This window comes from Pezoporus occidentalis, unplaced genomic scaffold, assembly GCF_034315485.1.
Source record: "Pezoporus occidentalis ecotype Australia unplaced genomic scaffold, CSIRO_AGI_Poc_V1 ctg176, whole genome shotgun sequence".
NCBI lineage: Eukaryota > Metazoa > Chordata > Aves > Psittaciformes > Psittacidae > Pezoporus > Pezoporus occidentalis.
Window position 1 is genome coordinate 473,533 of NW_026913596.1, and position 10,542 is coordinate 484,074.

Genomic DNA, 10,542 nt, shown 5'->3' on the forward strand with positions numbered 1-10,542 from the left:
GATTGCTGCCTGTGCTCTCCGGGGATGGCTTGGAGGAGGACATGGGAGCTGTGGCGTGCCTCCCTGTGTCAGAGGGCACTGCTGAGTCTCCGTGTGCACAGTCTGCAGAGTCCCCACATGAGCAACCAGCTCCTCAGAGCTCCTTCACCTCCTTTCTTTTCCCAGTTCTTCAGAGTATTAAACAGCTACAAGATCGATTACAAACTGCTGCTCACCGGGACCCCGCTGCAGAACAACTTGGAAGAGCTCTTCCATCTGCTTAATTTCCTGACTCCCGAGAGGTTTAAGTGAGTTGCTTTAGTTCCCTGCTCCAAAGAGGGTGAGTGGTGAGACCCCATCTCCTGTTGGGGTTACTCAGCAGAGGTTTCCCAGGACTCCTGTTTGGGAAAGAGAAGCTGGATCCCATTCCTGATGTGCCAGTGCTCCCAACCTGCACTGAAGCTGCACATGCATTTAATGTGACCCCAAAGTTAATCCTGTGGACTTCTGCTTTTGGGTCCTGTTGGTGACTATTGCCTTGCCATCAGTCAGGAGCTTTGTGGGTGAGGAGCTAAACCCTGCCTTTTCTTCCCTTTCTGGGCAGGCAGAGGTGCTTTGGGGAACTTGTCAGACCTCACATTAGTGCATTTAGTGTGACTTCGCCCTCGGCCAGCAGCACAGCTCCTTGGTTTGGCTTTTGCCCTGCTTGGATACAGTTACAGGAGTGTTGTTCTTTGCCATGAGAGCTCTGCCCTTGTTTCTAAGTCCTAATGAGGTGTCTGTGCTCTCCCGTGTCCCGTTATCGCTCAGCACTGTGGTTCTGGCTGCTTTCACAGTAACCTGGAGGGCTTCCTGGAGGAGTTTGCAGACATCTCCAAGGAGGACCAGATCAAAAAGCTCCACGACCTGCTGGGTCCCCACATGCTGCGGCGCCTCAAGGCAGACGTGTTCAAGAACATGCCAGCCAAGACGGAGCTCATCGTGAGAGTGGAGCTGAGCCAGATGCAGAAGTGAGTAACCCCAGTGCAGCTCCTGGGGGGCTGCTGAATGGAATGAAGGTGCTGCGAGGGCTGGAGCAGCTCTGCTCTGGAGCCAGGCTGAGAGAGCTGGGCTGGGTCAGCCTGGAAAAGAGAAGGCTCCTAAAGGGGAGACCTGAGAGCAGCTGCAGTGCCTGAAGGGGCTGCAGGGAATCCCAGAGAAGCTGTGGCTGCCCCATCCCTGGCAGTGCTCAAGGCCAGGTTGGACACAGGGGCTTGGAGCAAGCTGCTCCAGTCGGTTTTAGCTTGGAGCTGCCCTGTTTATGGCAGTCCCAGGCCTGGCTGGGTTACAGGGATGTCCCTCCCCTCCCTGTTCCTGCAGGAAGTACTACAAATTCATCCTGACGAGGAATTTTGAAGCCCTGAATTCTAAGGGCGGTGGGAACCAGGTCTCACTGCTCAACATCATGATGGACCTGAAGAAGTGCTGTAATCACCCCTACCTCTTCCCTGTGGCGGCGGTGGTACGTCCGCTCTGCGCGCACCGTGGATGTGGTTCTGAGCATTGTGTTGGGGGCTGTGTCCATGATCTTGCTTTGGTTAATGGTGTGGGTCTGCGAGCCCAGGATTTTGCCTTTGGAATGCACATGAATTTCTCTGCGGGTTGTCCTTGGAGAGGCTGACCAGGATGCCTTTTAGGAAGCCCCGGTTCTGCCCAATGGATCCTACGACGGGAATTCTTTGGTCAAATCTTCTGGCAAACTGATGCTGCTCCAGAAGATGCTGAAGAAGTTACGGGATGGGGGTCACAGAGTCCTGATCTTCTCCCAGGTGAGCGTGGGGAAAGAGTAACCATAAATACATTTTTAAAGGGTTTTTCTTGTTCTGTATGAGGATTTGGAGTGGATGGAGATAGTGGGAAGAGCTGGTGGCAACAGTGATGTTTCAAACCCCTGTCACCTATGGATCAAGAGGAGATAACAGTAACAGCGCTGCCTTTGGGGAGGGCAGTTCAGACCCAATTCCCTCCTGCTGGCAAAGCTGCTTGTAAAGGATGAGACACGAGTGTCACTCTGTGGGCAGCTTCCTGTTGGCCGTACTCTGGTGGTGGTGGTGGTGCTGCCATCACCTTGGCCTCTGGGCTGCTGGGGGTGGCAGGGAGCCAGGCCACACGGAGCCGCTCATGCCAGGGTCTCCTTGCCCTGCAGATGACGAAGATGCTGGACCTGCTGGAGGATTTCCTGGAGTACGAAGGCTACAAGTACGAGCGGATCGACGGGGGCATCACCGGCGGCCTGCGTCAGGAGGCCATAGACAGGTTTAACGGTACTTGTGCTTCTGCCTGTCTGAAGGGAGGACGTGGGGTGGGTTCACAGCCTGTGGGGAAGCCGTGGGGTCACTCCTTGCCTTCCCTCACCAATGGTTCCATCCCCAAAGCACAGTTCTGCACCTTGCCACGCACACCGCGCTCCTTCCTGTCTCACCCGTTGCCCGCTGTGGGCTTGTCTTTCTCAGCTCCTGGTGCTCAGCAGTTCTGCTTTCTCCTCTCTACCCGCGCCGGTGGTCTGGGCATAAACCTTGCTACGGCTGACACAGTCATTATTTATGACTCTGACTGGAATCCCCACAATGACATCCAGGTTTCTGACTTTTCCTTTTCCTTCCCATTCAGTGAGTACCTCTGGGGCTCTGCTCTGTTCGCAGGGCAGGCGGTCTCTTCCCTCGAGAGCTCTCTTTGGGGGGCATGTTTCTGCTCAGCAGCCCCAGTCTTGCACCCATGTCGTGGGCTGGCACTAAAGCCGGCTCTCTTCCAAGGGCTTCTTGCTTTCTCCTGCTGGTTATTCCCACCCAGGTGCCCCCTCTTTGTTTGGGGAGCTTCCACTTGTGTTTCCCAGAGCCTGGGGCAGACCCTGGCTAAGGACTGCATGTCAGCAGGAGTCATGGGAATGTCCACGAGTCATGGGGAAGCAAAGAGCAGTGTGTATCCCTGCTTTGCCCTCACATGCAGCCCGGCGGGGTGGGACCTGCGGCCCCTCAGCAGCTCCATGCTCTACCCGCAGGCGTTCAGCCGTGCTCACCGCATCGGGCAGAACAAGAAGGTGATGATCTACCGCTTCGTGACCAGAGCCTCCGTTGAGGAGCGCATCACGCAGGTGGCCAAGAGGAAGATGATGCTCACCCACCTGGTTGTCCGCCCGGGGCTCGGCTCCAAGTCGGGCTCCATGACCAAGCAGGAGCTGGACGACATCCTCAAGTTTGGGACAGAAGAGCTCTTCAAGGATGACGTGGAAGGTGAGGTCGGGAAGGAGTGGGGACGCTGTGCACGGGGCAGGGCCTGGGGCTCACTCTCTGACCCCGCAGGCATGGTGTCGCAGGGACAGCGCATCGCCATGCCGGATGCTGTCCCCCCTTTCTCCGACACGCTGTCAGCCAAAGGGGGTGCAGTGACTCCTGGCATGAAGAAGAAGCACGGTGGCACCCCACCAGGTCTGTAGCCACCCTGTGTTCGGGTGACCCATCCCCTCCTTGGCCCGTACCTGAGCTGTCTCCACCCAGTGATCCGAGCATTGCTTTGCTCTCCAGGTGACAATAAGGATGTGGATGACAGCAGCGTGATCCACTACGACGATGCTGCCATCTCAAAGCTGCTGGACCGAAATCAGGATGCAACTGATGACACAGAGCTGCAGAACATGAACGAGTATCTCAGCTCCTTTAAAGTGGCCCAGTATGTTGTGAGAGAAGAGGACGGTGTGGTAATGTGACTAGTATCATGTCTTACAATCGCACCTCTTTGTACATCCCTCGTGTTCCGTTCCCTTTCCCTCCCTGTGAGCGTTCCGGCGTGGGGCAGGGCTCCTCCTGCTCTGCCTGTGACTGCTGTTGATTGTTCCAGACCCGGGGTCCTGGGGCTGATGGGGCCACCGCAGTGAGGAAGCACAGTTGTCTTGGTCCTGTGGCACCCATGGTGCAAGCCAGGCTCTGTCCCTGTTGGCACATGGGGCTGCTTATGTACTGTGCTGCTGTTGGTTGTTTTCCTGCCTTGTTTCCTTCATCTGTTGTGGGAGCTGGTGGCAGGCTGATGCTTGGGGAGGTCTCTGCAGGTGCATGGTTTCTCCCTTGGAGTGTGAACACTGCAGGGTGGGATGGGTGGCAGTTTGGAGGAACTCTTTCTGGCTGGGAGCTTCTCCCAGCCCTTCGAGAGCCTGGCACTGAGGTCAGTCCCTTTGGGCAAAGCCAAATTCCAGGCAGGGGCTTGGAGCCTTTCCCCTTCTTTCCCTGGAGTGCTCTTAGAGGATGGGGCAGCGGGGTGATGCTGCAGGTCTGTGGCTGCCCCATCTCAAGCCTCTTGGCTCTTGCCTTGCAGGAGGAGGTGGAACGTGAGATCATCAAGCAAGAGGAGAACGTGGACCCTGACTACTGGGAGAAGCTGCTGCGGCACCACTATGAGCAGCAGCAGGAGGATCTGGCCAGGAACCTGGGGAAAGGGAAGAGAATCCGCAAGCAGGTCAACTACAACGACACCTCGCAGGAGGACCAAGGTACGGCCACTGCTCTGCTCCGGGTGCCCAAGGGACTTATTGGCTGAGTTGATGTTGCCTCGGGGTGTCCCTCCCAGGCAGGGGCCTGCTGCCTGGGGCCACCTCCTACCCTGTCTTCCCTTGGCATCCGCAGAGTGGCAGGACGAGCTCTCTGACAACCAGTCAGAGTATTCCATCGGCTCTGAGGATGAGGATGAAGACTTCGAAGACAGGCCAGAAGGTCAGAGTGAGTTAATGCATTTGGTAGTCCATGGGGTTTTGCCCTGCGGGAAGCCACTGGCACCCGGGTGCAGCAGAAACTCCGGGTTGGAGGGGATGCTGTGCTTCTGGGCCTCCATACAGGGGGAGGTGTCCCCATGTGCTGCCAGGTGAGGACATTCCCGTGGCAGGGAAGGCGATGGGCCGTTTCCTTTGCTGGCTGCTGCAGGACCATGGGCTGGTCCTTATGTGGAACGATGAGGAGCACTGGAGGCCCGCGCGGTGGGTGGACGGGACTGGAAGCTTTGGGATTGGAGTGGATGCAGGAAGTTTGGCCGTGCTTCCTTGCTGCCTGGGCTTGTCCATCACTGGGGCTGCTTGGCTGTAGGTGGCAGGAGACAATCCCGGAGACAGCTGAAGAGTGACCGGGACAAGCCTCTCCCTCCTTTGCTGGCAAGAGTTGGGGGCAACATCGAGGTGAGTGTTGGCCTCAACCAGAGCATGACCAGGGGCTGCCCTGGCGTGCCTCTGGCACATTAGTCCCGGCCCAGCCTTTCTGTAGCAGCCATGAGGCTCTGAGGTGCGGCGTGCCGCCGAGGCCACACTGTGATCCCGGTGATGCCTCTGCCCCTGCAGGTTCTTGGCTTCAACGCCCGCCAGCGCAAGGCTTTCCTGAACGCCATCATGCGCTGGGGGATGCCGCCCCAGGACGCCTTCAACTCCCACTGGCTGGTGCGGGACCTGCGGGGGAAGAGCGAGAAGGAGTTCAGGTACCGGGGAGCCCGGGCGGGCGGAGGGAGCTGTGTCCTGCCTCTGGCTCTTGCCCTGCGGTGTCGCCGGCTCTGCCGCGAGCCCCAGCCTGGGCTCAGGTTCCCTTCCCTTCCCTCCCGCAGGGCGTACGTCTCCCTCTTCATGCGGCATCTGTGTGAGCCCGGGGCGGACGGTGCCGAAACCTTTGCGGATGGCGTTCCCAGGGAAGGGCTGTCCCGCCAGCACGTGCTCACTCGGATCGGGGTCATGTCACTAGTAAGGAAGAAGGTGGGTGAGGAGGGTTTGAAGTGTGCTGGTTCAGGTACTACTGGAGACGTGCGGGGTTCGTGGGCTGCTGAAAGCCGCTCCCCAGGGATCCCATACCGAGTGTCCAGGCTTGGAGCACATCCGGTTTGGTCAGTGTGCAGGGGTGATGCAAACTGCATTTCAAACCTGCTGCTCCCTCCCTGCGAGGCTGCAGCATCAGCGGGGGTTTAATGGTCTGGCTGGCAAAACAGGAATCACGCTGGGGACCTGCTGGGGTGTGAAGTGTCCCTGGTGGCAGCGGTGCTGCTGCTCCATCGGTTGCGATGTCCCTGCTGGGTTTGACTCGATGGTGTGTGTCTGCCCCAGGTCCAGGAGTTCGAGCACGTCAATGGCAAATACAGCACGCCAGATCTGATTCTCGATGGCCCGGACAGCAAGAAGTGCAGTGAGATTGTGTCTTCAGATCCCAACACCCCCATCCCGGCCAGCCCAGCGCACACGGGACCCATCTCCCTCACTGGTAGATGTGTCTGTGGGGCTTCTGGGGGGTTGTGGCTTCGGGTTGGCTTGGGAAGGGGGGTGGATGAGGCAGAGCCCTCTGCAGCCTGTTCAGGATCATCCTCACTTTGCTGTTGCTGCAGACAAAATAGAAACACAGCTCGGGTTCCAGGAGGAAAGGGAGCAAGTGGAGCAGAAGAGCAGGAAGGTGTCTGAGAGCCAGGTGGGGTGGCTTCCTTCAGCATTTGCCCTGTCGTGGTCTATGGGGAAGGTCAGAGCTCCCCAGGGAGGGGGCAAGGCTGGGCTGACCTGGGTGGGTGCTTGATGTTAAGGTGCCTGTGAGTGCTGAGAAGGTGGAAGGTGAAGAGCACCCAGAAAGCTGCGACAGCAATGAGAAACCAAGGGATGAGAAGCAAGAGGAGAGTGAAAGGGCTGCGCCTTCTCCTGAGCTCCTGGTGAAAGGTGAGTGTCTAGGGCTAGGATGGAGGAATCCCCTCTTAGCCATGGCCTGGGCTTCTAGTACTGATCTGTGCTGGAGCAGTTTTTGAACACACAGACAATAAAATCACCCTACCCTAAAGGGTGAGTTCCCAGAAACGTGTTTTCCACATTGAGCTTTCCTCATAGTCCTGTTCCCTTCTGCAGATGAGGGGATTCAAGAGAAGGAGAAGCCTTTGGAGAAGCTGGAGTTAAACAACAGCCTAGGGAAAGGGGAGGACAAAGAAGTCAAAGCAGGTGAGGTGCGAGGAGGCTTTGGGGCAAGAAGTGGCTTTTCTAACAGTGATGTTAGCGAGGAGCTCCTGGGGGAAGGGAGGACCCTGGCTGGTTTTTCAGTGGGGTACGATCAGACAGCACCACTTCTTGTGTTTGCCCAGCAGAGGACCCCAGGGCGGAGGAGAAGGAGCAAGGTGAGGCTCAGCAAAATGGTGACAAAGAGGAAGAGGAGGACGGGAAGAAGGATGACAGAAACGTGAACTTCCGATTCATGTTCAACATCGCTGACGGTGGCTTTACAGGTGGGAGCAGGGGGGTCGGGAAGGCCAAAGAGAGGTGAAGGGGCTGCAGTGGGACGATGCTGGCTCCGCAGCTCGATGTCCCCCCGGGCAATGCCATTGCTCTCCCTGCCTGCAGCACGGTGCAGCCCCACTGCCTGACCCTGCTGTCCTGCTTCCGCAGAGCTGCACACGCTGTGGCAGAACGAGGAGAGAGCTGCCATCTCCTCCGGCAAGATCTACGACATCTGGCACCGCCGGCACGACTACTGGCTCTTGGCAGGAATCGTCACGTACCCTTTGACGTGGTGGGGCCGTGCCTCCTGCTGACGGGTGGCAGTGAGGGCAGGGGGGCTCTGCGGGGTTCAGGGAGGTGTTTGGTGCTGAGGTGGGCATGCTGTTCGCTGGCCAGTTCTCCCCTTGACGCTCCCTCGGCACCAGTCACGGCTATGCCCGCTGGCAGGACATCCAGAACGACCCGCGCTACGTGATCCTGAACGAGCCCTTCAAGTCAGAGATACACAAGGGGAACTACCTGGAGATGAAGAACAAGTTCCTTGCCCGGCGGTTCAAGGCGAGTTGCAGGTCCAGGGCTGGTGAGTCCTTACCAATGGGGGGGACCAGAGCGGTGCCGCAGAGCCATGGGGAGCCCATCGGTGCCGGCTGGGACCAGGCTTTGCCGGGGGCTCGTGGTTGCCAGAGCAGAGCTGAGTTTGGTCCTGGGGAGCTCATGGGCACCGGGGTGCATGGGCTGGGGATGGCTGCCATGGGCTCCTCTCTGTGAATGGGCCAGTGCTGTGCCCCGGTGATGCTGTGGAATGCTGCCCCCATCCCTGTCGGGGATGCTCAGTGTCTGAACGGGATGAGCAAACAGAAGGGCTAAGCCTGTTCCCCCAGCAGTTCTTGGGAGCAAGGCCAGTTGGAGCACATAAGGGCAGAGGCAGCCTAGAGCCCGTGGGGCAGCACTGATTTACGTCGGAGCGGGGTCTGAGCCTGAATCTTCCCCTCCTGTGCCTCCCAGTTGCTGGAGCAGGCGCTGGTGATCGAGGAGCAGCTGCGGAGGGCAGCGTACCTCAACATGACCCAAGACCCCAGTCACCCGGCCATGGCCCTCAACGCCCGTCTGGCTGAAGTGGAGTGCCTTGCCGAGAGCCACCAGCACCTCTCTAAAGAGTCCCTGGCTGGGAACAAGCCCGCCAACGCCGTCCTGCACAAGGGTGGGTGCGGGCAGAGCAGGGTGGGAAGGGAAATCCAGGCGGGAGGTTGTCCCCATCTGCTGTCTCCCAGCTGCTGGAGCTCGCTGGGACGCGGGCTGTCTGTGTCTGGTGGGTGCCCCCGTGGCCTGATCCTGGCTCGCTGTGCTCGCAGTGCTGAACCAGCTCGAGGAGCTGCTGAGCGACATGAAGGCCGACGTCACGCGCCTGCCCTCCATGCTGTCCCGCATCCCGCCCGTGGCCGCCCGCCTGCAGATGTCGGAGCGGAGCATCCTGAGCCGCCTGGCCACGCGCGGCGGGGAGCCCCCCGTGCAGCAGGTCTGTGGGGATGGGCACGGGCTGGAGCCCCTCGCTTTGGGGCCAGGCCCGCAGGTCAGCGTCCCTCCTCCCTCTTTGCCTCCACAGGGCTCCTTCGGCTCATCCCAGATCTACAACAGCAGCTTTGGGCCGAATTTCCGAGGTCCCGGGCCGGGCGGGATTGTCAACTACAGCCAGATGCCTCTGGGGCCGTATGTGACCGGTAGGTCGGGGGTTTGAGCAGATGCTCCCTGGCAGAGGGATCCAGGGGGGGATTTGAGGACCAGGAGCATTGCTGAAGGCTGCTGGGTGAGCAGGCTGGTTCCCCTTCTCTCCGCAGATATTTAGGTGTTCCCACGATTTTGCCCCCAGCTCCCGTTTCCAGCTGAGGTAAGATGTGCTCCTGCTCCGTGTTCCATTCACCAGGGTCTGTGGGATGCAGGAGAAGCTGTGGCTGCCCCATCCCTGGCAGTGTTCAAGGCCAGGTTGGACACAGGGGCTTGGAGCAAGCTGCTCCAGTGGAAGGGGTCCCTGCCCGTGACAGGGGTTGGGACTGGATGGGTTTAAGGTCCCTTGCAACCCAAATCATTCTATGATCCTATGACATGTGCAGACACATGATGGGGTAGGGGCTGTACTGGTGCCCCCTCATGCTGGTGTCTGAGTGCAGCCTCAAGTGGGTACCAGCACTGGAGGCAGGATCAGGATCCTTTTGGAAGCCCTTGGGCCGGCTGCTGCTGCCCAAGGGGGCTCCCACACTCCCCCTGCCCCTTGTTCAGCACCGGGGAGGGGGGGATCTGGACCCACCTGATGGGCACCTCTCCCTCCCCTCTCCTTGCAGCAGCCCCGGAGGAAGGGCAGGGGAAGGCGGCGTTGGCTGCGTGAGGATGAGCTGCTGCCGGGTGCTCCCGCTTCAAGTGTGCTTCAAGCGCTGTGCCCCCCCCGTGCGGCCGGGACCGGGCTTCATTTCGTGTACATTCTTTTGCACTTTCTTATGGAAGACTTGAAGAGTTTGTCTGGGCAGGGCGGGCTGAGCCAGGGGAGCCGGTGCCACCGCGTTTGGTGGCGCGTGTATGTGAGAGGGGAGGCTGGATAGCCCGTGGGACCCGCCACAGGCTGAGGCACCCATCCGAGCTGGCTCCGGCTCCCAGGATTCCCCATCAGGTCCATTTCTACGTCCTCGTGTGTTTGAGCAAGTGCATGCCTGCTGCCAGCCCCGTGGCCGGAGCCCAACCAGCCCGGTGAGAGCGTTGGTGCGTCCGTGGGGAGGCCCAGCACCAGGGTCCACGTGTGCCAGGCTTGGGGCGTGTGGATGGAGGTGCCACGGGTGGAAGGGAGGAGGTGGCTGGCGTTGGGATGGGGCCAGCCGTGAGTGGGGTGACGCCGGTGCCCGAGGCTGGCGGCAGCTGTGAGCGATGCCCCCGCGTTCCCTTCGTGCTCCGTGTGTCCTGGTTTCTGTTCTCTGTGTTTTAATAAATCCCTTGGGAAGGACGAAGCGGGAGCCTCGTGGGGGCGAGTGGTTTGAGGGGGGGGGATAACGGGGATCCCGCCGTGGGGGTGAGGGGGGTCCAGATGCGATCCCAGCCCCTGCATCATCCTGCACACACGTGTGTGCACACATGTACGTGTGCAGGGTCCATGGGCAGCCAATGGAGCTGTCCTCTCCCAGCTCTGGCTCTTCCACGTGTGTTTTCTGCATGGACACATATGGACAACATAAATGTGTGTGTGTGTGTATGTGTCGATCTACATTGATAGCACAGTTTAGATATGAACAGGTATCGATGTGTAGGTATAGCTAAAGGTGTAGATATGCAGGTACAGCTAT

General features: G+C 59.3%; 1 protein-coding gene across 7 annotated transcripts in view; it reads left to right on the forward strand.

Moving 5' to 3' along the window:
• The window catches only part of CHD5 (chromodomain helicase DNA binding protein 5), a 34,770-nt gene that overhangs the window by 13,493 nt on the left and 10,735 nt on the right, over positions 1 to 10,542 (forward strand). For 4 of the 7 annotated variants that reach the window (XM_062614518.1, XM_062614520.1, XM_062614522.1 and 1 more), the window contains 26 exons: positions 166 to 287; positions 816 to 989; positions 1,339 to 1,480; positions 1,656 to 1,787; positions 2,165 to 2,282; positions 2,472 to 2,596; positions 3,017 to 3,248; positions 3,318 to 3,443; positions 3,540 to 3,712; positions 4,324 to 4,498; positions 4,632 to 4,718; positions 5,085 to 5,173; positions 5,333 to 5,466; positions 5,590 to 5,734; positions 6,080 to 6,233; positions 6,355 to 6,434; positions 6,544 to 6,673; positions 6,857 to 6,946; positions 7,090 to 7,227; positions 7,388 to 7,496; positions 7,645 to 7,777; positions 8,225 to 8,420; positions 8,572 to 8,735; positions 8,823 to 8,937; positions 9,055 to 9,104; positions 9,556 to 10,209. In XM_062614518.1, coding sequence (XP_062470502.1) covers positions 166 to 287; positions 816 to 989; positions 1,339 to 1,480; positions 1,656 to 1,787; positions 2,165 to 2,282; positions 2,472 to 2,596; positions 3,017 to 3,248; positions 3,318 to 3,443; positions 3,540 to 3,712; positions 4,324 to 4,498; positions 4,632 to 4,718; positions 5,085 to 5,173; positions 5,333 to 5,466; positions 5,590 to 5,734; positions 6,080 to 6,233; positions 6,355 to 6,434; positions 6,544 to 6,673; positions 6,857 to 6,946; positions 7,090 to 7,227; positions 7,388 to 7,496; positions 7,645 to 7,777; positions 8,225 to 8,420; positions 8,572 to 8,735; positions 8,823 to 8,937; positions 9,055 to 9,062 — 3,291 coding nt within the window. In that variant the 3' untranslated portion in view covers positions 9,063 to 9,104; positions 9,556 to 10,209. Of the gene's footprint in view, positions 1 to 165; positions 288 to 815; positions 990 to 1,338; positions 1,481 to 1,655; positions 1,788 to 2,164; positions 2,283 to 2,471; positions 2,597 to 3,016; positions 3,249 to 3,317; positions 3,444 to 3,539; positions 3,713 to 4,323; positions 4,499 to 4,631; positions 4,719 to 5,084; positions 5,174 to 5,332; positions 5,467 to 5,589; positions 5,735 to 6,079; positions 6,234 to 6,354; positions 6,435 to 6,543; positions 6,674 to 6,856; positions 6,947 to 7,089; positions 7,228 to 7,387; positions 7,497 to 7,644; positions 7,800 to 8,224; positions 8,421 to 8,571; positions 8,736 to 8,822; positions 8,938 to 9,054; positions 9,105 to 9,555; positions 10,210 to 10,542 lie in introns of those variants that run through there. The other 3 variants (XR_009964020.1, XM_062614519.1, XR_009964022.1) reach the window with 3 other exon arrangements.